General features: G+C 36.6%; 1 protein-coding gene across 2 annotated transcripts in view; it reads right to left on the reverse strand.

Annotated features, from left to right (window-relative positions):
• The window catches only part of Als2 (Amyotrophic lateral sclerosis 2), a 177543-nt gene extending 152847 nt beyond the window's left edge, over window positions 1–24696 (reverse strand). For both annotated transcript variants that reach the window (XM_090372668.1, XM_090372667.1), the window contains exon 1: window positions 24384–24696. In XM_090372668.1, the coding sequence (XP_090228794.1) occupies window positions 24384–24403 (20 nt within the window). In that variant the 5' untranslated portion in view covers window positions 24404–24696. The remainder of the gene's footprint in view (window positions 1–24383) is intronic.
• Window positions 24697–25268: the final 572 nt, after the last annotated feature.

Consider the following 25268-nt stretch of genomic DNA (forward strand, 5'->3'; position numbering starts at 1 on the left):
AGGCATACCACAATATGTATCAGAACGCCTTATCCCTCGGCATCTCTGTAGCCAGGTGGGCAGGAGTAGCAGTGCGTAGCACACACTTCTTGATTAGACTGGGGTTCGAGCCTGTGACCCCAAATATGGAGGATGAGGAAAGGTCAGGGAATGACCACCGCATATCCCCGGAGCAATATGGCCTTAGTTGCTAATGCTCCTAGAAACCAAATAACAAGCAACAACAAACCTTATCCCTCGGAAGTAATGGTTAAATCCAGAGGTCACATGATCGGTAGAGGACAGTACTAGTTACAAGTAGGATATAAAAAGGCAAGTACGCTCAGTATCAGGCAGAAACAATGGTCGAGAAATAGAAACTAGATCTCTTCACAAGAGGCATGACAGCAGGCTTTCACATAGCAAGTATGTCCATTCATCAGACAGCATAAACAGTGGGTCACCCAAAATCAACTGTTGGAAACATCATTGTGAACTACATCTTTGTGGACTACCACCATATTTTGGTAAGGAGGTCTGTGTATCCCAATAACCCCAACAGCTATATTTTAAGGGGTAGCAACCCACCCTTCAGATGTAAAATTAAAATGCTCAAAGAAAATTAAAGGAAAACTGAACTGAAAATATGAAAATGACTAAAAACAAATTAGGGAAAGCCTATAAGAAGAAAGGTGGAAAATGGAATTTAAGGGCAATTAATGGGGAAAAAAAGAAGAAATAGTGGGAGAAGAAGAAAACAGAAAAACTAAGATTTGTAAACTAATAAAAACTAAAAAGAAAGGAAAAGGTATAATAAATGTGGAAAATTATATATTAATATATAGTGGGGTTGCAGAAAACTGAAAGAGCTGCTTAAATAACTAAGGATTTTAATACATAAATCATTAAAAAAAAAACGATAATCAGAAAGAACGCTACATATAAAACTGCAACTATGAAGGAACACAGTAAACATATTAGACATATATGGCCCAGAAGAGGAAAAAAACCTAAATAATACATTCTATAATTAATTACAAGATTTTAACTGAGGTAGATAATAAGAATGAATTAGTAATAGCCAAAGACTTAAATTCCCAATTAAGAGGTAAAATAGTAACCGGAATTTTTCAATAGTTAAATGAACACAGAGTGAACCAAAATGGAAATAAATTACAATTCTATACAGATTGTAAATATGAATTAATTTTTTTTTGAACATGAAGAACAACATAAAATAATATGAACAAATATGGGCAGTAAATCAGTAACTGATTACATATTCAGACATAAAAAGTGGAAAATATACAGGATATACAATCAATATCATCAGTAGATATTGGAAGTAATCAGAAATTAGTAGCAGGAACATTCACATTTAAGGAATTTCTTACGAAAAAGAAAAAAATAAACAAAGATAAAGAAAAAATCCAAGATTGCATTCTTACAAGATGAAAGTGTTAGGAATCTATACAAAAATAGATGAATGGCATACTTTGAATTAAAAGAAACTTGGACTGATTTTCATTAAAATGAAAATTAGCAAGGAATAAAATGGAAAATTATTAAAATTTGCTATAAGACAGCATATGAAACATTAGGAAAACAGAATATAAAAATAAGAATAAAATGAACACCGTGGCATACAGAAGAAGTAAAAGATTATGGTAAGATCACTGCAAAAAGCATTTCAGAAACCCTTATCAAATAAAACAAGAGCACAGGTATACCAAGAATAAGGAGATTTGAAATAAAATCAATATAGAGAAATGAAAAATAAAACAGGAGTGCAGTATTTATATAGGTTTTCAAAAGAATTAAAAATGATTTTTTGGAGCAAAAAAAAAAAAAGATTTGGTGAACAATAGGAAATAAAAGAATTAAATGAATGTTAAAATAATAAATAGATTCAGTCATATGGTAAATTATTTTGCAAAGTTACATAGAAGCAAAGGGAAACAAATTAGAAAACAACATTAAAGAAGAAATAAAATTAACTGCAGAAGAAATTAAAGATATACAATCAAAGCTCTTTATAGAGACTCTTTTTAGTGTTCTATGTGGTTGGTCCTGACCAATTTCTCATTAACTTAACGCTATTTTAAGAACAATCGATATAATGCCCTTACAATATAACAACTCACCTGTTTTCACATTCCCCTGGAAGCTCTATATAATGATCTTCCCCTGGAAGATCATTATATAGAGCTTAGACTGTAATAGGAAAATTAAAAAATAAAAAAGTGCAAGTATAGATAAAATAAATGAGTTACTAAAATACAGAGGTATTTTAGTAAAAAGAATATACCAAATAATTGTCAAAAAAAAAAAAAAAAAAAAAAATGATAATGCCAATATACACTGGTGGACAAAAAAACTGCATCACTTGTGAATTTTTCAAATAATGTGTTTTGTGCTGCATTGCGGGTTGCAGAAATGTTCGAAATGCATTTGTTCAATGGGATATATATCTCTGTGAATAAAATCCAATAAAAGGACCACCTGATATACCTAACTGCCATAAATATCTTCCCAACAGGTAAAATGCATAATAAATGGAAATATGAGAAATCATGTGCATTAGCATTAGTAGAGGCATTTGATGCAAGAAAGCAAGCTTATGCAGCATCAGCAAAAAAAAAAAAAAAAACCACTTCACCCCTCTGTTCGTTCGAAATACCTGTCCAGCTGAGCCTTAAACTTATTTAGGCTATCAACTTCCACGACAAGGGATGGAAGTCTGTTCCACCAACGAACCACCCGCTGGCTAAAGGCAAATTTACGCATGTTTATCTTACTTCCGTCTTTCCTCAATTTGAATTTATGATAACCAAACATACATTTTATTGAATTTACGTGTACAAACTGAAATGACAAGTTAACATAATAGTATTATGTACTGGAAATCAGCAAAATAAGTCCTTAACATTTTGTTGTTCCTCCTCGAGCTGCAATTACAGTCTTGCAATGATCTTGCATAGAGTTAATAAACTTCTGGATATACGGTTGCCCAATTTCGTGGTACCACACCCTTACAATGCTCACCTGAAGCTGAATCTTACATGTTGTCTTCTTCTGAGCAATTTTAGACAACATTATGTACCAGCAATTTTCAATAGGGTTCAAATCTAGATTGCTGCCAGTCCAACACTATAATGCTAGCATTTCTGAGGTATGACTGCACCTTAAGGGGAAAAAAAAAACAGAGGGAAAACATTGGTGTCAGTATGTTTTAAGCCTTGTGAGACAAGAAGACAAACTCATCATTAAATCTAAATAGCATAAAACTTACCAATTTTGCTGTGTGGCAAAGGTGCTGAGTCCTGTTGAAAAATGCAGTTTTGGACATGTGTGGTGATCCCTAATAACAAGTTTCAGGCACTCCTCCAAGATAAGTGTGAGTTTCTGCATTCACTGTTCTGTTAATAAACTTAATTCGCCCCACACCTCTGCTTGTTATGTTTAGTTGACCATCTGACCAGCGGAGAACTTTAAAGTTGGTGTTATGCAGTCAGGATGGTATGGCCTCCAATTTTCTTCTTCTGACATGCTTCCCATCCAAGCCATGCAGGTTGAATTTCGATTCGTCAGAAAAGATGACAGTGTTCCATTGCTCTTTTGTCCATGAAACATGCATTTTAACCCAAGAAAATCACTTCTTCCTCATTTGTTGGGTCAACAAAGGCCTCTTCTTGGGCTGATGGGCATGCAGACCACATTCTGAAAGCCTTTGGATAGTTTGTGCACTTGTTTCAACACCAGAAGCCATCTTAAAGCCCAGTTTTAGATCAGGAGAGCTAGCATGGCGATTACGAAGGCATAGCCGTTTCAAATATCGATCTTGGGAAGGCGTAGTCACGCTCTTACAGCCTGATTCAGGTCATCTCTTCACATCATCAGTTTCACGCTTTAATTTCAGCACTCAGGATACTGTTGACTGGTGGCAACCTATTTCATCAGTGATAGCACGTGTAGAAAGCCCTTCCTGGGACAGCGCAAAATAGCTACACTTGTTATTTCTTGGTGTTAACTGAACATATGGAGCCATGCTTGCACCTCTGCAAAACAGGATACTAATGAGCATGTATACCCTTCCAATGCCATATTTATAGAAACAGCTGATGCAATACCTTGCAATTACTGTCTGATGCAATAGAAGCATTAGCTGAAGCAATACCTTGCAATTACTGTCTGATGCAATAGAAGCATTAGCTGAAGCAATACCTTTGCTTTGCGACAAACAAAATGACTGTAATCAAACACTATCTTGTACGTCTAACCATAAATGTTACTTTTAAGGTGATGCAGTTTTTTTGTCCGCCACTGTAGCATTGCTGCTTTCTTTCATACGGCGAGGAAAAATTCTGGATATAATCTCTGTTGACTGCTGAGAAATACTTCGAAAAATACTATTTTCTAAGTGTGCTTTTCTCAATTGTCATATTAGGGTGTCTGCATGGGTAGCACAGTGATATCATCACCATCCTCCCCACACCTGCTGGAAAAGACCCGGGTTCGAATCGCGTTGATTACATGAGGAACTTTAGTGGGCTTTTTTCACTCCATGGCCGAGTTAGTCGGTCTTGGGCGTAGATAGCAAGGTTTTTCCCCCAGAAACTGGGGTTTTTTTGTCAAGCAAAAAAAGGCAAATCAACCAGAGAAGAGTTTGATGCAGTTTTTTTGTCCGCCACTGTATAAAACGGAGATAACCCTATGTTAGTCACATGGGGTCGATTCATCCCTAGACAATATTTCAGCAATTTGTGCTCTCGATCTACTCCATTGACATAGCTAGAACCCCTAATAGCTGTTTTTGAAAATGTTTTCTTTGATTTCTTCACTTCAAATTCCAAAAACCTTTGTTGATTATTGCACAATTAGAAAAAAATTCATGGAATTAAATCACACCTAATTAAATGCATGTGTTGATTGGCATATATCGCTTTCAGTTATTGAGAGCAAGTTGTGCTTACTGATTTACACTTTCCTGCAATTGGTAATACTCTCTGGCTTTATAACAGTGAAGCACAGTTTGAATCAAATTGTTGATGTACACACTTCATGAAGTATCCACGTTTCATGCAGTAACAGGTTGTTGTTCAATTGCAGGCATCTGTTATAGCATTTGGTTTTTAGATTTGCATTTCTCTCACTGACAGGTCTACATCTGTGTCTTATATCTGTGTGACATGGTGTCATACAGATATAAGCAGTGCAGAATTGGAATTTGGGGAGTACAACGTGTACAGAAAGGATAGACAGGGTAGGAAGGGAGGAGGGGTTATGCTGTTAGTTAAGAAACTAAAAATCTATGGAAGTGCATCTGTTGACATGGGTGCACAGTGCAATGTTGAGTCTGTTTGGCGTGACAAACACTGGGAAAGAGAAAATGACAGTAGGAGTGTGTTATAGACTCTGATGAGTACAACGAACAGTTGTGTAGAGAAATAGAGGGCCAGTAAATCAGAATGTCTTATAATGAGGGATTTTAACTCTTTCCAGATATTGACTGGAACTTGTGGGTTGATCACTTTCAAGCTAGCAAGACTTGTGGATTTATTGGAGGATTGTTTTCTACAGCAACATGTTCGAGGGGGGGCAAACACAGGGAATAATACTCCTGATCTGATTATGAGCAGTGATTATTCATGCAAGAATTTGCTGATAAAGGAAACACTAGGTGGCAGTGATCACACAGTGTACTGCTGTGGGATTTACTCAAAAATGTAACTAGCATCAGTGGTAAAGGAAAGGGTTTTAGCTTTCATAAAAGTGACTATAGTGGTCTCAGATAGTTTTTAAATTCTATACAGTGGGACCAACTGATGACGTTAGTAACAGCAAATTCTAAATGGGAAGTATTCAAGGATTTAATCTTGGAAGCTACTAGGCTTTTCATACCAACTAAGAAATACTGTTATTAAATAATTAAACTTCACACCAACCAGTACTTGAAAATATTTTAATACTGTAACTAAAAACACTGTATTTACAATAAAATGATTAAAACTAGTTTAAAATATTTAAAATATATAAATAAAAACAATTAAAATGACTGAAAACAGATATTAAAGAATATTAAAAATTAAAATATACCATAACAACTGTAGCTTTCGGAGATGGCAGTCTCCTTTCTCAACAGCGTACATTTTGCTGTATGCCACATCCTTAAATAGCAGGTCCACGGCATTCGTCACATGGTTCCCCAGGAATGCGATTGGTATTTTACATTTGCACACCAGAACCAAATGGCTCGGGAGTGCACTACCCAAAACCGTTCATCGTGTCCCAAGACAACGGTTTCAAAGAGAGGGTGTAAACGTACACCCTTATCTCTATTAATGGTATTACTGGCTGCCCCAATGCATAAGCTCTCAAGCCATTTACAGTTCCAGAACCCCTGTGCATGATCTGTGATGACAGCATCCTCCAGGGAGATCTGATGTTGCTTCTCCCAGAAATGCTCTGCCACAGCAGACTTCCCATAATTTGCAGTCTTTATTGCATTCATGTGTTCCCCCAGCCGGTCCTTAAGTCGCCACCCTGTCTCTCCCACATAACATACCTCACAATCCGGGCATTTAATTTCATAAACTACCCTGCTGTTGGCTTCCTTTGGTATGGGGTCTTTAACTCTTGATATCACTGTGTGAAACCTCCGTCCCGGTAGTTGCACACAGCATATTTGACACCCCTGAACTATTCATGCAATGCGTTCCGTAAAGCCCAGATAGTAAGGAATATATGCAGTGCCCACAGGGATAGACGGTTCACTACTGGTAGACATCACTCCCCCAATGAATCTGTCTAAGACACACTGGGGGTAACCACATTTCTTAAGGTCTGCTGTGACTCTGATAATCTCATTATCTTTATCCTCTGAGGTGGTAAAGTGGGACCCCACCCTATCAATTAAAGCCTTGACTACACTGTTTTTGTGTTGGCTGGTCTGTGCCGAGTTGTAATGGGTATACTGACCCCGGCACATAGGCTTCCTAAAAACATTAGTCTTAAGCCTAAATCTTTCTCTGACCACCAACACGTCAAGAAATGGTAGGGTTCCCTCTGTCTCCACCTCTGAGGTGAATTGGATAAATGGGGAGAAGCTGTTAAGCACATTGAGTATTTGATCTTCTCTCCCCTTCTGAATAATGGTGAATGTGTCATCAACATATCTTTTCCATTTATGTATGGGAAATTCCAAATCCTTAAAGATCCTCAATTCCAATTCTTCCATGGCCAAATGGAACAATTGGAACATCCAAATGGAACATCCATGGAACACATGAATGCAATAAAGACTGCAAATTATGGGAAGTCTGCAGTGGCAGAGCATTTCTGGGAGAAGCAACATCAGATCTCCCCGGAGGATGCTGTCATCACAGATCATGCACAGGGGTTCTGGAACCGTAAATGGCTTGAGAGCTTACGCATTGGGGCAGCCAGTAATACCATTAATAGAGATAAGGGTGTATGTTTACACCCTCTCTTTTAAACCGTTGTCTTGGCACATGATGAACGGTTTTGGGTAGTGTGCTCCTGAGCCATTTCCGGTTCTGGTGTGCAAATGGGAAACCATGTGATGAATGCCGTGGACCTGCTATTTAAAGATGTGGCATACAGCAAAATGTACGCTGTTGAGAAAGGAGACTGTCGTCTCCGAAAGCTACAGTTGTTACAGTATATTTTAATATTCTTTAATATATGTTTTCAGTCATATTTTAATTGTTTTTATTTATATATTTTAAATATTTTAAACTAGTTTTAATCATTTTATTGTAAATACAGTGTTTTTAGTTACAATATTAAAATATTTTCAAGTACTGGTTGGTGTGAAGTTTAATTATTTAATATGAGTTTTCCCAGCCTCATAGGCCTATTTAGAGATAAGAACTACTGTTCAAGGTTAAATCTAAATGGACGTCAGATGAACTAATGAGACTCGTGGCAGAGAAGAAAAATGCATGGGATGCATATAAATTATCAGATGACACAGAAGCCTATGGTAGATATAAGCTAGTCTGTAATCAAGTCGCAAAGGAGGTTAAGGCAAGCAAAAGGCAGATAACAGAAATCTTTGGCAGCGGATGCAAAACAAAAAAAAAAAAAAAAAACAGCAAAGACCACTCTAGAAGGAAAGGGATGAATCAAGTAGGTTTCGCTTGATATCGATGGATCAACTGTTGATGATCCTGCTCAGGTAGCTGACAAACTTCTGAATGTAGATGCAAAACAGTCAGTTCTGCATCTACATTCAGACATGAGGGATCTGTAGGAAAGTGGAGGCCAGAAGCTCATTAAACTAATAGGAAGCATAATGAATTTGTAATAACTGAGAGCAAAGTGGAGGAGAAATTGCCAAAGTTAAACATAAGAAAGGCACCTGGGATTGCATTAGCATAAGTTTGAGACATATGATGAAAGATTTTGGTTTGGTTTGTTTGGATTTTTTTGGCACATTAGCAACTAAGGCTATAATGCGCCAAGACTAGGTAATATTTAAAAAATTATGATGAAAGAAAACAAGCCTATACAGCATCAGTCAAAAACAAAAAACCTTCTCATTTAACCCATCCAGTCACTCCAAATGTTTGTATAGTTTAGCCTTAAATTTATTTAAGCTATCAACTTCCACAACAACAACAGATCGAAGCCTGTTCCAGCAATCAATTACCAACTGGTTAAAGGCAAAACTTCCACACATCTATTCTACAACTGTCTTTCCTCAATTTGAATCTATGCCTCCTCAGGTTCTTAATCTGAGAAAGTGAAAGTATTCCATCAGCACTGAACTTGCTCAATTCATTCAAGGCCTTATACAACTCAATCAGATCACCTCGCAGGTGCCTAATCTCCAGATGCTGCAACTGACGGAATTTAAGCCTCTCCTGGTAAGAGAACCCCTTTGTTCCTCTCACCAATCTTGCTTCCCTTCTCTGTACTCGTTCTAGCAACTCTAGATCCTTCCTATACTGAGCCCTCCAGACCTATACACAGTACTCAAGGTGTGGCCTGACCATTGCATTATACAAAGGGATGATCACCTCCTTGTCTCTGCTAGCAAAATTCCTATATATCATTGACAAAACTCCATTACCTCCTCTGGCAGCCCATCTGCACTGCTCAGAGAACTTCATATCTGACTGCACAATTACCCCCAGGTCTTTTTAATTCAACACCTCCCTGAGTGTAGTACCACGCAGTTGGTACATTTCTCTTGGGTTACTGCTACCCATATGCAGTACTTTGCATTTGTCAATGATAAATTTCAGTTGCCACTTCTTGGCCCATCTACCTAACTTTTCTAGATCCTGTTGTAGTAGCATACAGGTGACCCCCGCTTAACGCTGATAATTCGTTCCGGAAAAACAGAGTGCTAAGTGAATCTGCGCTAAGCGAGTATCGTATTTCCATAAGGTAAGATATGTATTTGTGAGCTGCGGTCGGTGCCATAGGATATTTCCTAATAAATAATAAACGGTAGTAAAAAGATGCAGAAATGTCAGTCAAAATATTTAATATTCAAATATTTGTACATATAAAATATTCTGCATTAAATATGTATATATTTATGTGGTAACTACTTACGTATCAAAATTAAACTTAAAATTCAAATTAAAATCATGAATTTAATTGATCTAAATTGGTTTAATTTAATTGATGAATTTAATCATGAAAAATGTGTCGATTTTGGGTTGTACTTTGGCCCTCTTCCTGGTAAACTAAAAGGGGTTTTAATTTTAAATCTCCCGCAACGTTACCACCCAACAATAAAGTCACCCGATCCTTCGCCACTTTGAAACCTGGCATGTTTTCTTCTTTTTTTTAATATGAAACTTCTTTTAGGCATTCATTTCCAAAAAAGTCCTGCTTCATCTATGTTAAAAACTTGTTGAGAAGTATATCACATAATACCCCTCTTCAATAATTTTAACAAGTTCTTTTTTGAAAGTTTCGGCTCCTTGATCTGCACTTGTGGCTTCTCCCTGAATTTTAAATCTATTCAACCAGCCCTTACTAGTTTTAAATGGTTCCACATTATTATTTTTATTATTTTTTTTTTTGTGAGTTTTCTTCAGATCATCATATAGGCTACTCTCTCTCTCTTTTTTTTATTATATATTTTTTTATAATATTTAACTTAACTGAATTCTGCATTGGATATTATCTTTAATAAAATTAGTTAAAGTCTCTCCATTTCAATCCTAATAGCCAGCCTAGCCCTAATTGCTTGCAGTGGAACAGCTGTCTTTCCTGCTACTAAAATTAATTCTTTCTTTTTTTATAATTGTTCTTACAGTTAAACCTGACAGTCCTAAATTATGGCACACATCCGCTTGTCGTTGACCAGAATCGATTCACTTCAAAACGTCTAATTTAGTTTTCAAATTCAGTCTTTCTCTTACATTTGTAGTCTTCGTACTGTGTCCAGATATTGCTTTTTCATTCTTATCTGATATTAACTCTTCGAAAATGTTCGCATTAGTTGCATTAATTATGATACAATGTTAGAGTAAACTATCCGTTACGCACAATGTCTAATAGTGTACTGAGTGATGACTAGACTTCGGATAAATGCACATAATGCAAATATTACAAGCAATATACTTGATCATTTTTTAAAATGTTAATCTCAGAACTACGTAACAAGTCACTGTACTGCAATTAAATTAGCGTTCGAGAAAATTTCACTGAGCATGGGAAAATTTTTCAAGTCGGCATGGGAAACGTTTTAATGCTGTTTTGCTATTCATTTTCAAGCTATCGACTCCATCAAATGAAACGATTTCATTAAATATGCCAAAAATACAATCTGTAAAAGAGCATTATAGTGATTTGTGACAGCGTTATAGTCAGACATGGGTTATAATATAAGAACAGCGTTATAGCGAATCAGCATAAAGCGAACCGCATTATAATGAGGGCCTGCTGTACTGTCTTTACTGTCATTAACAACCCTGCCAATCTTTGTATCATCTGCAAACTTGGACATTCCTTCATCGATATCACTGATAAATACACAAAACAACAATGGGCCCAGCACAAAACTCTGGGGGACTCCACTAATAACATTAGTCCACTTAGAGCAGTGTCCATTTATTACACTCTCTGCTGTCTCCCACTCAACCATCCCTTTATCCATTGCAGCAAATTGTCCTTAATGCCATACTGCTCCAATTTGTAGAGCAGTATTCCATGTGCAACAGTATTAAAACCTTTTCTGATATCCAAGTATATGATATCAAAATTATTTTTTGCATCCAGTTCCTTTGTGACCACATCACAATATCCAATCAAATTGGACAGACAAGACTTCCCCTTATCAAACCCATGCTGTGTCTGAACTATTACTGCAGTCTTGTTTAGGTGATCCTGTATCACCTCTTTAACCAGTGACTCCATTATTTTCCCCGGAACAGAAGTTAAACTAACATGTCTATAGTTATTTGTGTCACTCTTTGCATCTCCTTTGTGAATTGGGGATACATTTGAACATCTCTGGTCCATGGGGACCTCCCATGACTCTAAGGATGCTCTCATAATTATGGCTATGGACTTGCTTACTTCCCTTGCTGGCTCCTTCAATATAACTGGACAGATTCCATTTAACCCAGGCGCCTTTTTTACATTTAACTTAAACAATTTCCCCTCCCTTTGCTCTCCATTATTACAAAATCACTTACCGGGTTTTTCCGTTAAGAGGCCCATGGGCTTGTATTTGGTTTCTGCATTTTTAAGGTTTTCATGTTGTCCCTAAATAGAAGCCCATGAGCTTCTTAACGGAAACAGGTTTATTTTGAAATAATATTTATTTGATTAATGAAAGGCTATTTTTATTTTAAATAATATTTATTTGATTAATGAAAGGTTATTTTTATTTTAATTATTGCAACAATAGAACAGTATGAAATTAAAAATTATTCTTATTATCTTAAAAAAATATAAATATATAAGACAAATAATAATTGCAAGAATTATTTATATTAGTAATTTTCATTCAGAACCTGTTGTATCAGAGCAATCCGAGTTGTCCATGATGAGTTATTTTATGTGATCTAATCCGATGTCTCCAGGTCCATCCAAATAAGAACTTGTTGCTTACTTTAAAAGCCGGTAGTATTTTAAGGCCAAATTCTGGTGAGAAAATATAGTTTCGCAATGTGTTATAGGTAACTGATCGGTGGTTATTTCGTTCCTTTTTGAAAAATTCATATAGTTTTTTCTCAATTTTGGGATAAAACGCCTTCCTTCCTGTGCCCTCAAGACGTTTGTGTTTATGTTTTTTAACCAGCTTCAATAATTCTGCTTCTTGTTGCAACCAACAGCGAAGATTTTTCCCTATCAATGCCTGTTTGTTGCGATATTGAATTTTGACTTTCCCCCACTTTTAAACATGTCACAAACTGTAGTTTTTCCTGGATAGTATACGATTTTCGTTTACTAGACTTTATTTTCCATTTTTAGGGTTAAATATTCTGACAACGAGTAAAGATGCGCAGATCACATCTATTGCAATAACATCTCGGGCATGCACAGAGCGCCAATATACGGTACGTTACGAGAAAGAGCGTTATTATTTGTCCCCAATAAAAACCCATGGGCTTCTATTGGGAAAACAAAATCCTAATATAGGCCCAGATGGGCCTATATTTGGGTGGGCCTCTTAATGGAAAAACCCAGTACCACCCTGTTAGAGTTTGATAAACTTCTGGCATTCCCCTCCTTGAAGAATTCCTCATGTGTGAATGTAGATGCAAAATACTCATTCATTTTATCAGCTACTTGAGCAGGATCATCAATAGTCAAACCATCTATGTTAAGTGGACCAATCCGAGTCATCTCCTTCCCTCTAGAGTTTACATAAATAAAGTCTTTGTTGTTTTTCTTTGAATCCTTTGCCAAGGATTTCTCAAAATCAGCCTTCGCTTGCCTAACCTCCTTTATGACTTGATTACAGACTAGCTTATATCTCCAGTAGGCTACTGGGTAGCCTGATAATTTATATGCATCGCATGCATTTTTCTTCTGTGCCACTAGCCTCATTAATTCATCTGACATCCATTTAGGCCTGAACCTTGAACAGTATTTCTTACTTGGTATAAAAAGCCTAGTAGCCTCCAAAAATAAGTCACTGAAGGCTTCCTATTTAGAATTCACCATTGGTAAAATCATCAGTTGATCCCATTGTATAGAATTTAAAAACTGTCTGAGACCACTGTAGTCACATTTACGAAAACAAAATCCCTTCCTTTTACCCTTGATGGTAGTTACATCTTTAAGTAAATCCCACATCAGTACACTGTGACCACTTTCACCTAGTGGTTCCTTTATCTGCAAATTCTTAATGCATGAATAATCACTGCTGATAATGAGATCAAGAGTATTACTCCCTCTGGTTGCCCCTCGAACACGTTGCTGTAGAAAACAGTCCTCTAATAAATCCACAAAGGTCTTAACTAGCATGCGAGTGATCAACCCACAAGTTCCAGTCAATATCTGGAAAATTAAAATCCTCCATTACAAAACATTCAGATTTACTGGCCCACTATTTCTCTGTACAACTGTTCGTTGTACTCATTAGGCCTATAATACATTCCTACTCTCATTTTCCCTTTCCCAGTGTTTATGTCTCACTAAACAGACTCAACATTGCACTGTCCACCCATGTCAACTGGATGCATTTCCATAGATTTTGTGTGTTTCTTAACTAACAGCATAACCCCTCTTCCCTTTCTATCCTTTCAGTACACATTTTCCTCCCCAAATTCCAATTCTGTCCTGCTTATATCTGTGTGACACCATGTTTCTGATACCCCAACAATATCTGCCTTTGATGCCTTGATCAGCACTTCAAATTCATCAAATTTATTTACTATACGTCCAGTATTGGTGTACATGCAAGTATACATGCACCTTTTTTTTTTTTATTCTTAGTTACCCTAACACTACCCATGTATTTACTTGTTATATGATGACTCCCAGCAGCTCTTGAAATCCCCAGCACCTTGCTCTCTAGGCTGCTGCTCATTACAATAGAGGCAGTGCAAGAATCACTTTCGCCTCTGCCTGAGGCTACTGATATTCTTTTAGTCTGAATCCCCCCCCCCAAGCTAGCAATTTTCGAACCCACCCAACATGGCCTCGATAGCATCAGCAAATATTCTTGCACCCTTTCTATTTAAGTGTATTCCATCCCTGTAGAAGTAGTCTCTCCTGTGAGCAAGCACAGACCAAGCTGAAAAAAAAAAACTCAACCCCATGAGCCTTGCACAATCTCTCCAGGGCAGAAATCAATTGACAAGGATCTCGTCATATACTCCCTCCTATCTTGTCTGGGCAGAATTGCAGGCACTTTCATATTTAACCCTAACTCGTGACTTTTTTTTCCAACAATGACCCGTACTTTAGCATTAGCATGGGCAGATGATGCAAGAAAGCAAGCTTATACAGCATCAGTCAAAAAAAAAACAAAGAAAAAAGAAAAATACACATATCCCTTTCTCATTTCACTCATCCACCCGCTCCAAATGTTTATCTACTTCTGCCTTGAATTTGTTTAAGCTATCAACTTCTACGACAGATGGAAGTTTGTTCCAGCAATCAACCACCAGCTGGCTAAAGGCAAACTTCCACACATCTATCCTACAACTGTCTTTCCTCAATTTGAATTTATGCCCTCTCAGGCGATTATTCTGAGCAAGAGGAAGAATCCCATCAGCATTGAGCATGCTCAAACCATTCAACACTTTATACACCTCAATCAGATCACCTCGCAGATTTACTTGTTAAGTAAATCTGCAGATCTCTTACTTTTAAGGTCATTAGTGCCAATGTGTACAACAATATCACCTTTTCTGTCCTTAAAAGATGATATCTGCTACTACCATGTCATCAACTTTCACCCCTGGCAGGCATATCCTGGTCCTGTTCCACCTATCCTTTTTGCATAATATATTCCCCCTCTCCCTGACAACAGAGTCATCAACAATAACTATTTCCTGTTGGACCAGCGCATTCTGCCTTGGAGATTGCTACTGTATTGCCTGATGCACAGGAGCAAGCACTGGTGTTGAGAGCTTGATGGGCCCCTCATATTAATTTCTTCGAGGGCATCTACCCTACACCTCAAACTCTCATAGATGCCCATCAGAACGGTAAGTTGGTGCCCAATTTCTTCAGTCTCTGCCCCCTAACATACACAAAGACATCCTACTTGGCTAGACCATGTCCTGTTCTAGAAAGGTCAAACATTTCACACATTTTTTTAGACTGTGATATGTTGGAGAATCGCCCCCTTCAGTTCTCCCCTGAGCCACAACACTATTGTTACTTTGTGCACGTTGCTCTGCTGCTCTAGTCTGGGTCATGATTTTATTTAAGTATAATTTAATTAACAATGAAATTTAATAAGATTGATAAATTTTACTGATTAATTGATAATACTATACTAATCTAACAGATTTCTAATACAGTGCTATGTATTTCGCTATTTAGTTTTACGTTAAACCTTATGCTGTAACGTTCGGGATTTACATTACACTATTCTGTATTGTATAACAATGGCGGCAAGTTATGAATGGTAAGATCTACGGACACTAAAAGTATTAACTTTCAAAATCACTATCTAAATTCAAATAAACCAAAGAGCTTTGCTAGGGCTATAATGCTACTTATAGAAAATAATTTAGTATAACAATTAAGTCAATAAGATGACTAAATATAAATAAAAACATAGCATTCGCCGGAGCTGCAAAAAATCTTGGCCCACACGGTAATAACCTCGTACCCCTGTATAGACAATTGAAGTTTAATATTGACAAATGCAAAGTACTGCATATGGGTAGAAGTAACCCCAGAGAAATGTACCAACTGTGTGGTACTACACTAAGGGTGGTTGAGTATGAAAAAGACCTGGGGGTAATTGTGCAGTCAGATATGAAGTTTTCTGAAAAGTCCGGATGGGCTGCCAGAGCAGGTCATGGGGTCTTGTCAATGATATACAGGGATTTTGCTAGTAGCAAAAAGAGTTGATTATCTCTTTGTATAAAGCAATAGTCAGGCCACGCATTGAGTGCTAAGTATAGGTCTGGAGGCCGCACTTTGGAAAAGACGTAAAGTTACTAGAATGAGTAAAGAAAAGGTCAACAAGAATGGGGAGGGGAACAAAGGGATCGGTCCTCTTACGAAGAAAATCTTAAGTTATACAAATTGCAGCATCTGGAGACTAGGCACCTACGAGGTAATCTGACTGAGGTATACAAGGCTTAAATGGGTTGAGCAGGCTCATTGGAGATGGGATTTTTTTCTCTTGCTCAGATTACAAACCTGAGGGGGCATAAATTCAAATTGAGGAACAACAGTTGCAGAATAGATGTGTGGAAATTTTCCTTTAGCCAGCGGGTAGTTGCTTGATGGAACAAACTTCCATCTGTCAATGTGGAAGTTAATAGCTTAAATAAATTCAAGAACTGGACAAACTTTTAGAGCAAATGGATGTGTGAAATGGGATTTTTTTTTTTTTTTTTTAAGCAGATGCTGTATAAGCTTGCTTTCTTGCATCATTTGCATCTACTAATGCTAATATGAGCATAGAAGTCTTTGCTAATTTTCTTTCATTCTTTGGCAGAGACTTCTCATAATCTGCCTTAGCTTGCCTAACCACCTTGGTGACTTGATTACAGACTAATTTATATCTATCACAGGCTTCTGTTATCACCTGTTAATTTATATGCATCCCATGCACTTTTCTTCTCATCCATGTCACAATCGTCTCATCTGACATCCATTTAGGTCTAAGCCTTAAACAGTATTTCTTTGTTGGTATGATGTTTGTTATTCGGTTTTTAGGAGCATTAGCAACTAAGGCCATATTGCTCCGGGAATATGCGGTGGTCATTCCCTAACCTTTCCACATCCTCCGTATTTGGTGGTAATGGGCTCGAACCCCGGTCTAATCCAGAAGCGTGTGCTACGCACTGCTGCTCCTTCCCACCTGGCTACGGAGGTGCCCCCTTTGTTGGTATGAAAAGCCTTAAACAGTATTTCTTTGTTGGTATGATGTTTGTTATTTGGTTTTTAGGAGCATTAGCAACTAAGGCCATATTGCTCCGGGAATATGCGGTGGTCATTCCCTAACCTTTCCACATCCTCCGTATTTGGTGGCGATGGGCTCAAACCCTGGTCTAATCAAGAAGCGTGTGCTATGCACTGCTGCTCCTTCCCACCTGGCTACGGAGGTGCCCCCTTTGTTGGTATGAAAAGCCTAGTAGCTTCTTTGATTACTTCCCTGAGTACTTCCCATTTAGAATTTGCTGTTGGTAACATCATCAGCTGGTTCCTACTGCACACATTTTAACTGTGAGACCTCTGTAGTCACCTTTACAAAAGCAAAAGCCTTTTCCTTTACTCTTGACAGTTGCTATGTCTTTAATTAAATTCCACATTAGTACACTGATCACTGCCACCCAGTGGGTCTTTTACCTGCACATTCTTAATGCATGAAGAATCATTGCTGATAAGAAGCAGATCAAGATTATTGCTTCTTCTTGTTGCCTCTGTAACTTGCTGCTTTAGAAAACAGTCATCCAAGAAATCCACAAAAGTCTTGCTAGTGTGTGAGTAACCATTCTGCAAATTCCAGTCATTATCTAGAAAGTTAAGATGCCAAATTATAAGACATTCTGATTTCCTGGCTCACTCTATATCCCTGTATAGCTGTTTGGCATACTCATCACAGTCATTAGGCCTATAACACACTTCTACTCTCAATTTTGTTTTCCCAGTAGTAATACCACTCCAAACTGATGCATTGCTTAAATTTAATATTCTTCTTAACTAAGAGCATAAACCCTCCACCTCTCCAGTCCTGTCTGTCTTCTTTTATATACTCCTCATATTCAAATTCAGCATCACTTAAGTCTGAATGATACCACATCTGTGCTATTCCTATAATGTCTGAATTCGACGACTTAATCAGTACTTTAAATTCGTCAAATTTATTTACAATGTTCCTTGCATTAGTATACATGCATGTGTTCTTTCTCTTTGCTACTGTAACACAGCACATGTATTCATCTGTTCATTGATGACCCACAGCAGGGCCTGAAATCCCAGCCAGATTGCTTTCTAGACTGCTGCATGCACCAATAGTAGCAATGCAAGAATCACTTTCACCTCTGTCCGTGCCTCTAGTTAAACTATTAGTCTGTGTATCCCCACAAGGTAGCAGTTTTCCAACCCACATATTAATGTGTTAATACATCAGCTAATATTCTTACACTTCTATTTAAATGTGCCTCATCCCAGTAAAAACGGTCTCTCCCGTTAACAAGCACAGACCAAGCTGTGAAAAGTTCTATCCCATGAGCTCTGCAAAATCTCTCCAAGGCCAAGTTGATTGACATTGCTCTGAACATATGTTCCCTCCTATAATGTCTCTGCAGAATTGCAGACACTTTCAAATTTAACCCTAAATTGCGACTTTTTTCCAACATTACCCTGTACTTGTTAAGTATTCTTATCTCTTATTCTTAAGATCATTAGTGCCAACATGTACAACAATATCACCTTTTGTGCTCTTAAACAATGATATCTGCTCTGCAATGTCATCAACTTTTGCCCCTGGCAGACATACCCTGGTCCTATTCCAGCTATCTTTCTTGCACAACATATTTCCCTTTTCCCTGACAATAGTCACTGTTAATAGCTACCTCCTGTGGAACCAGCACATGCTGCCTTAAAGATTGCAACTGTGTTGTCTGATGCACAAGAGTGAGCTCTGGTGTTCAGCTGGGTAGCTAAGAGCTTGATAAGACCCCATTTTAATTTCTTCAAGGGCATCTACCCTACTCTTCAAACCCTCACATACACCCATCAGAAAGCTGCATTGCCACCTAATTTCTTCACACTCTATGCACCTAACATACACACAAAGACATCCCCCTTGGCTTTATCATATCCTCTTCTCGAATGTTGACAAACATTATACAAATTGACATTTTGTTAGGCCATGATTCGTAGGAGAATTGCGGAAAGAATTGTGGAGAAGCACAAGCCAGATCCCTCCCACTACTTTGTACCCATTGCTTTGCTGCTCTAGTCCAGTACATGATTTGAGTTTAATTGATTAACAAAAATTAATAAATTTAACTGATTAACTGACAATACTACACTAAGCTAATAGATTCTAAAATGCAGTGATACCTATTATGCTATCAAGTTAAAGAAATAGGTTACGCTATACCATTGCAATCACAGTGTTAAATTAGTTATATCGTTGCTAAAAAGTAAAAATTCCTTAGCTAAACACAAAAAGATATATGACCAACAAGTGATTAGAATCTGCGAGCTACTCTGTCCTACTGGTTACGTGCTATGATATTCATGCCAAAACACCAATACAATAGCAGTACGAATGGCAAGACAAAATTACAAAATCACTAGCTAAATTTAAAAATAAGCTAATGAACATGACTAATACTATTTAAACTATTTGTAAAACACAATTTAACATGTTAATTAACCAAAAATATGGTAAAAATTCCCAAAAAACTTATCCGTTTCCACGAGGACAAAAGTCTGCATCCTAGCACTTATGAACATTAAAATGACGAAGGAAAATTACCTTGTTCTTAGGAAAGTTGGATTGGAAAAAGATAATTTTAAAAGAGAAGTAGTCAAAGAGTTTCAATTTTTTAATGGAATTGGGAGAATGACAGAGGGAACAGATGAATTTTACCGAATGTGGTAGAGAGAAAGAGGTAGAGAGATTTTAAGCCACAGAAGATCAAAAAGAGGAGATTCCAAATTACTAAGTCTCTGACAACAAATATCAGGGGAGACATACCACATATATATGTTAAACGAATGAGCAATTAGTGTTAGCAGTCCATTAAAAAAATAAATAAATAAATAATGGCGAAAATCATACTTTTTTTGCTTGGGGATACTTGAAAAATTGGGTTTACAGTCACAAATTGCAAACATTGGAGGAATTGAGGATGAAAATTTAACAAGAAGCAGAAAATATTTCACCCGATTTGTGCATTTTAGAATGTAGATCTGTTGAAGATAGATGCTGCTCATGTATTAATCTTGATGGAGGGCATTTTAAACAATTAAAGTTTTTTTTTTTTAATTTTTAAAGTGTATACATAATTTTGAAACACTGTGTACATTTATTTATGCTAGCTGTGCTCTAATTCCTTAGAAATTAATAATTTTAATTAGTGGAGGCAGCTGGTTTGAGCATGTATGAAATTACCTCTCTCCCTGACATATATACACTGGTGTTCAAAGAAAGTGCACCAACCTTACAATTGTAATCCGAATAACGTAAGTATATGGCAATATTTCTTACAGATTGCATCAAATAAGATTGACACATGTAGGTGATGATGCAATATTGCATCAGCTGTTACTTTCAGCTATATAAGCATGCGCTGCAAGAATTGCAGTCATTCCTTGACTGTGTCAGGATGGCAAGTTACGTGCAGTTGATGTCACAAAGAAAGAGTGACATTGTTGCTTTCTGTGGGGAAGGATGTTCTTCCTGTCATATTGCTTATAGTGTCTTGTAATCAGTCGACACTAAGTAGATTTCTTTCCAAACTCAAGAATAGTGGTTCTGCTGATAGGAAAAAGGAAACTGACACAAATGAGTCTCTATGCCAAAACAGGGCCGCGTTTTAAAATGATTATGCCTTAAAAACTGTAAAGCTTCTTCGTCTGAACTGAAAAGAGAATGGGAAGAACATACAGAGTGGAAACAAGTGCAGTAACAGCCAGAAGATGCCTCTTCAAAAATGGACTTGTAGCCCATTGTCTTAAGAAGAAACCCCTCCTCACACAAAAAATTAGAAAGACAATTAATTTAGTGTAAGGAGCATATCAAATGGACCCCCCCCCCACCGAGCAGTGGAAGTCCAGTTATTTTTTCAGATGAGAAGAAATTCAACGTGCATGGCTCTGATGGGAGACAAACGATTTGCTGTAGAGTGGTGAAGAATACCATCCAGACTGTATGGTGTCTACAGTGATATTCCCTACCAGCCAAATGATATGGGGGTGCATTTTGTATCGCAGAGAAGGCCACTTGCAGTTTATAAAAGGTACCATAAATGCCAATGGATACCTAGCTATATTGGAAGGCAAATTGCTGCCAACCATTTCAACCTGACCCTATCAAGACCCTGCAACTTTCAGGACGACTCTGCTCTTTGTCACCAGGCGAAAAGTGTAAGCAGGCACTTCTGTAGTTACTTAAGTTTCATTTCTGCATTAGAGGTTTGACAGTAATGTGTTTACATTTGTTATAGATGAAAAAATGGTTGGAATAATGGTCCATTACAACTGTTAGCTAGCCAGGAAACAGACCAGACCTGAATCCTATAGAGAACCGTTGGCATCGTGTGGAATCTGCAGTTGCCAGAAAGAAACTAAAGACCCTTTGTGAACTTCAGAAAGCCATAATTCGTGTTCGGAACCACGAACCATCAGTTGATTATCTTCAGGAATTCGACTTGTCAATGCCTTGACGGTGTGCTGCTGTCATCAGGGCCAGAGGCGGTTCAACTAAATATTAGTTTGTGCCTGGTGAACTTTTCATTTTGTATTCCATTTAAAATGATAAACTGAAGTGAACTGAGGGCTTCTGATAACATTTCAGCCATAATTGTCATGTTTACCAAAACTGTTGTATAAAAGTTGCAAATGCTCATTTTGGAATATGCATAATTATGATGACTGGTCAAAAAAGAGTGATCATAAACTTTTTAGTGAACACAGATACAGAAGATATCAAGACCCTATGAGAACAATACAATGTCCTTACAAGATTTTAGGGGCTCATGAACATAACACTGACCATAAATTGTGGTGCAATATGTTGGTACACCATTCCCATAATGTTAGATAAAGATATGGTTATAACTATACTAGCAGATAGCACCATTTTTTTTTTTTTTTTTTTTTTGGCATCATAGAAGTTGCACCATTTTTTTTTTTTTTTTTTGGCATCATAGAAGTTGCAAAGTTCCCCACATGAATAATTATGGTATGGTGAGGCTTCATCTACTTATAATCTGCACCAAGACATTAACCAACAACCTTAGCAACCTTGAGACCTAACATATACCAACATAGCTCATCTGCAAGTGGTCATATGCTATAGTATGCTATAATATTAGCAAAGCTTCTGAAGTCAAATTGTGTTCTTCTAATGCTTAGGCACAGAGTATTCATGTCCGGATTAGTCACAGCAGGCACTTGACCACCCAGACCAATAGCCTTTGTTACTAACCAGCATTCATCATTAAACTGTTTAATGCCAGTGTTTCTGAAACCTTTCTGATCCAAAGACTATTTCAATGAGTAAAATGGTCCAACAAATCAATCTCACCTGTGCTTGCTTTCCACCATGGGAAAAAAAAAAAAAAAAATCACTGGACTGTAGCACTGATGCAAGGCAATAGAATCAGGTGAGTTTTTTACTTTAATATGAAACAATTTGCAGAATACCTGAAGAAACCTTTTCTGATCACACTTTGATGTCTAGCTTTCAATTTTTCCACGAGTTTCCAATAACATGGAGTAAGCTCTTTTTTTTTTTTTTAATTGTAGCAAAATTTAAGAGTAATGTACTTATGTCATTATGACTTGCATATTTCATGTGTGCATGTCATAATGACATGGGCAAAAATATTATATGCAACTTTGAGCTACTGTAACACAAAATGTATAGGCAGCAGACAACTAGGCATTTGTACATACAGTAAATTAGAAATATTTGGAAGACTTATTTTTTATTTTATTATCTTTTTTGAATAACCCTTGCATATATAGCCATTTTGATTCTATAATCTACCCACTCTTACTATAATCCTGATATAAACAAATACATGAGACTGATGAAAGCACTGATTAGCCAGTAGCCAAAGTAAGACTATTTTTAAAGTAAGACTATTTTTAAGCAAGTAACAAAAGAGTGGATTCATTAGCCATGTGTACTTGTTTACATCAAGATTAAAATAAGAGTGAACAGACATATAAACATTTTAATTTTTTAAATTTTGTTTATTAAAAGAGAATCAGCAGATATGTACCAATCCTATTAGCATACATCTTGCAGACACTTGATAATATCAATTCTCAAAGTTCTGGTTATAATATCATGAAAAAGTGTATAAGATCATAAAACAGAAATATCTCAATTAGACCAGAAAAGCAACCCTGTGATTTTGGCTGCTATTACCATAAATAATTTTATTTATTTGTGTATGCCAATTACACAACTACAAATTTTACCCCCTCTCCACTGCCATACAAGATTCATCAATAGACATTCACTTCCATATCAACTGTTAAAACTCATTGAAATGATTAAAGTGGAATTGCTGTTTTATGGCAACTGGGTACATTTCAAATGACTGAAGAAGGAGCAGGGAAGGTACTTAAAAGAGAAAACGGTCAGTCCAGAACCAGAATATAACAGCCAGCTTCTATTTTCTTTTGCATTCTTATTTATTATTATTATTTTTAAAATTCAGTGGAGAACAGACATGACAAGTTTGTAATTTATTATTTAATTAAGCTGACGTAAAATGAAAAATAAATAAATAAATAAACAATGTTCTATTATTGCTAGCATTCTGTAACATAGAACATGCATTTTTTTGTTCTCATAAATATGATCTTATCTTGCAAACTAAATTTGCATTCACTAGCCCAAAACAAAGGGTCTTTTGTTAGTTATTATATTTATATATACAGCTAAGTTCCTGAATAATTTTATTAAAGTTACTAGTTGTGTTAATATTAGTATTAATTCCCTAATGAGAGCAATGCCATATCTCACTCAGCTGAATTATCATTTTATTGCTGTTTAGGCCAAACAAAATCTTTACACTTTTTAGTAGGCAGAAGTTGCTAATAGCTTAAATGTTAATAATCATTTTCTTGAGAGCCAGTTCTAATCTGAAACAATCTAAATTGAAACAAACGAAAATTAACATCTTAAAAAAGGTCGGAATCAACTCTCATTATCCAAGATCGCAAAATTAGGACAATAAAATGTTTCTATCATATTCTGTTAAAAAAAATTATAAAAATAAAATGAAATAACAACCAAATAAATAAAATGTACCTAAAACGATCAGGTCAATAACGCGTCGAACCATTATTGACAATAAACCATGTTGAATTAAATAATTTATTTTTTTAATTTCAATATGTGAAAGACAACGTGGAGGTTTAAAACGAATCAAAAGGAATCTGATACTATCACTCGCAAACCCATCAAGTATAATAACCTTGTTGGAACTTTGGGGGGGGGGGGTGTTCGCTATTATCATTAATTGCTGATTACCAATTAGTAATAAATATTTATAATGTAAAAATTATCATACCGTCCTTCGAGGGGTTCCATGACGTAGCAAGCAATCAGCTCGTAAAATTATTTCATTTTAGAAGAAGTTTAAAAGTACATACGACACCTTTTCCTTTCATTCTGTGCAGCTTCCTTCTCATAAAATGACATTAAAAATTAGTATCGCTTTAGTTTTGTCTCGTTTCGTTATCTCCAAACTGGTTATGCTTAATCTTTAAACGTCGTGGATGCAAGTTATCATTCCGTTCTGATTACCCTTAAAATAAATATTTAATAAGTTATAGATATGTACAGAACAACAATAACCTAAACAAACAACTCGCCCATTTTAAATACCCGACCCCATTCAAAACACAGACATTTAAAGATGACATAGTAATTCATGCAATATCCCTCTCGTGTAAAATTTTGCTCAGTATTAAGAATAAAAATTCTTAAAAATAGAGAGGGGGAGGGGATAGGATATCATTTCACTCACGAAAAAAAAAAAAAAAAAAAAAAGAATCGTTAATTTCAATAAATTAATAAATCTTTTATTTATTAATAAAATAAAATATTTATTTTATATCCTTAAGCTTTACCCATTATCAGGGTCAGATTTAAACTTGTTGTGGCCCTCAGTTATAATATGTATAGGCCCTTCTCTCTTACCGTTCACCTGTGACAATATTAAAAATGGAATTTTTAAGATGGAGCGAGGCCCCTTGTACTGCGAGGCCCTAAGCTGCAGCTTGTTTACTTTATATGTAAACGACCCTGCCCATTATGTAGTCCAGGGGCTCACATTTGGTGAGTATGGGCTTGGAAAACCGAGGGTACTCAGCTGATTATCATCATTCTTCTCTTTCTTGCTTTCTTGGTGATCCCTTCTACTTTTGACTCTCTCTCTCTCTCTCAGGGTAAC

The sequence above is a fragment of the Mastigoproctus giganteus genome, chromosome 4 (genome assembly GCF_048544385.1).
Source record: "Mastigoproctus giganteus isolate SK-2022 chromosome 4, ASM4854438v1, whole genome shotgun sequence".
Lineage (NCBI taxonomy): Eukaryota > Metazoa > Arthropoda > Arachnida > Uropygi > Thelyphonidae > Mastigoproctus > Mastigoproctus giganteus.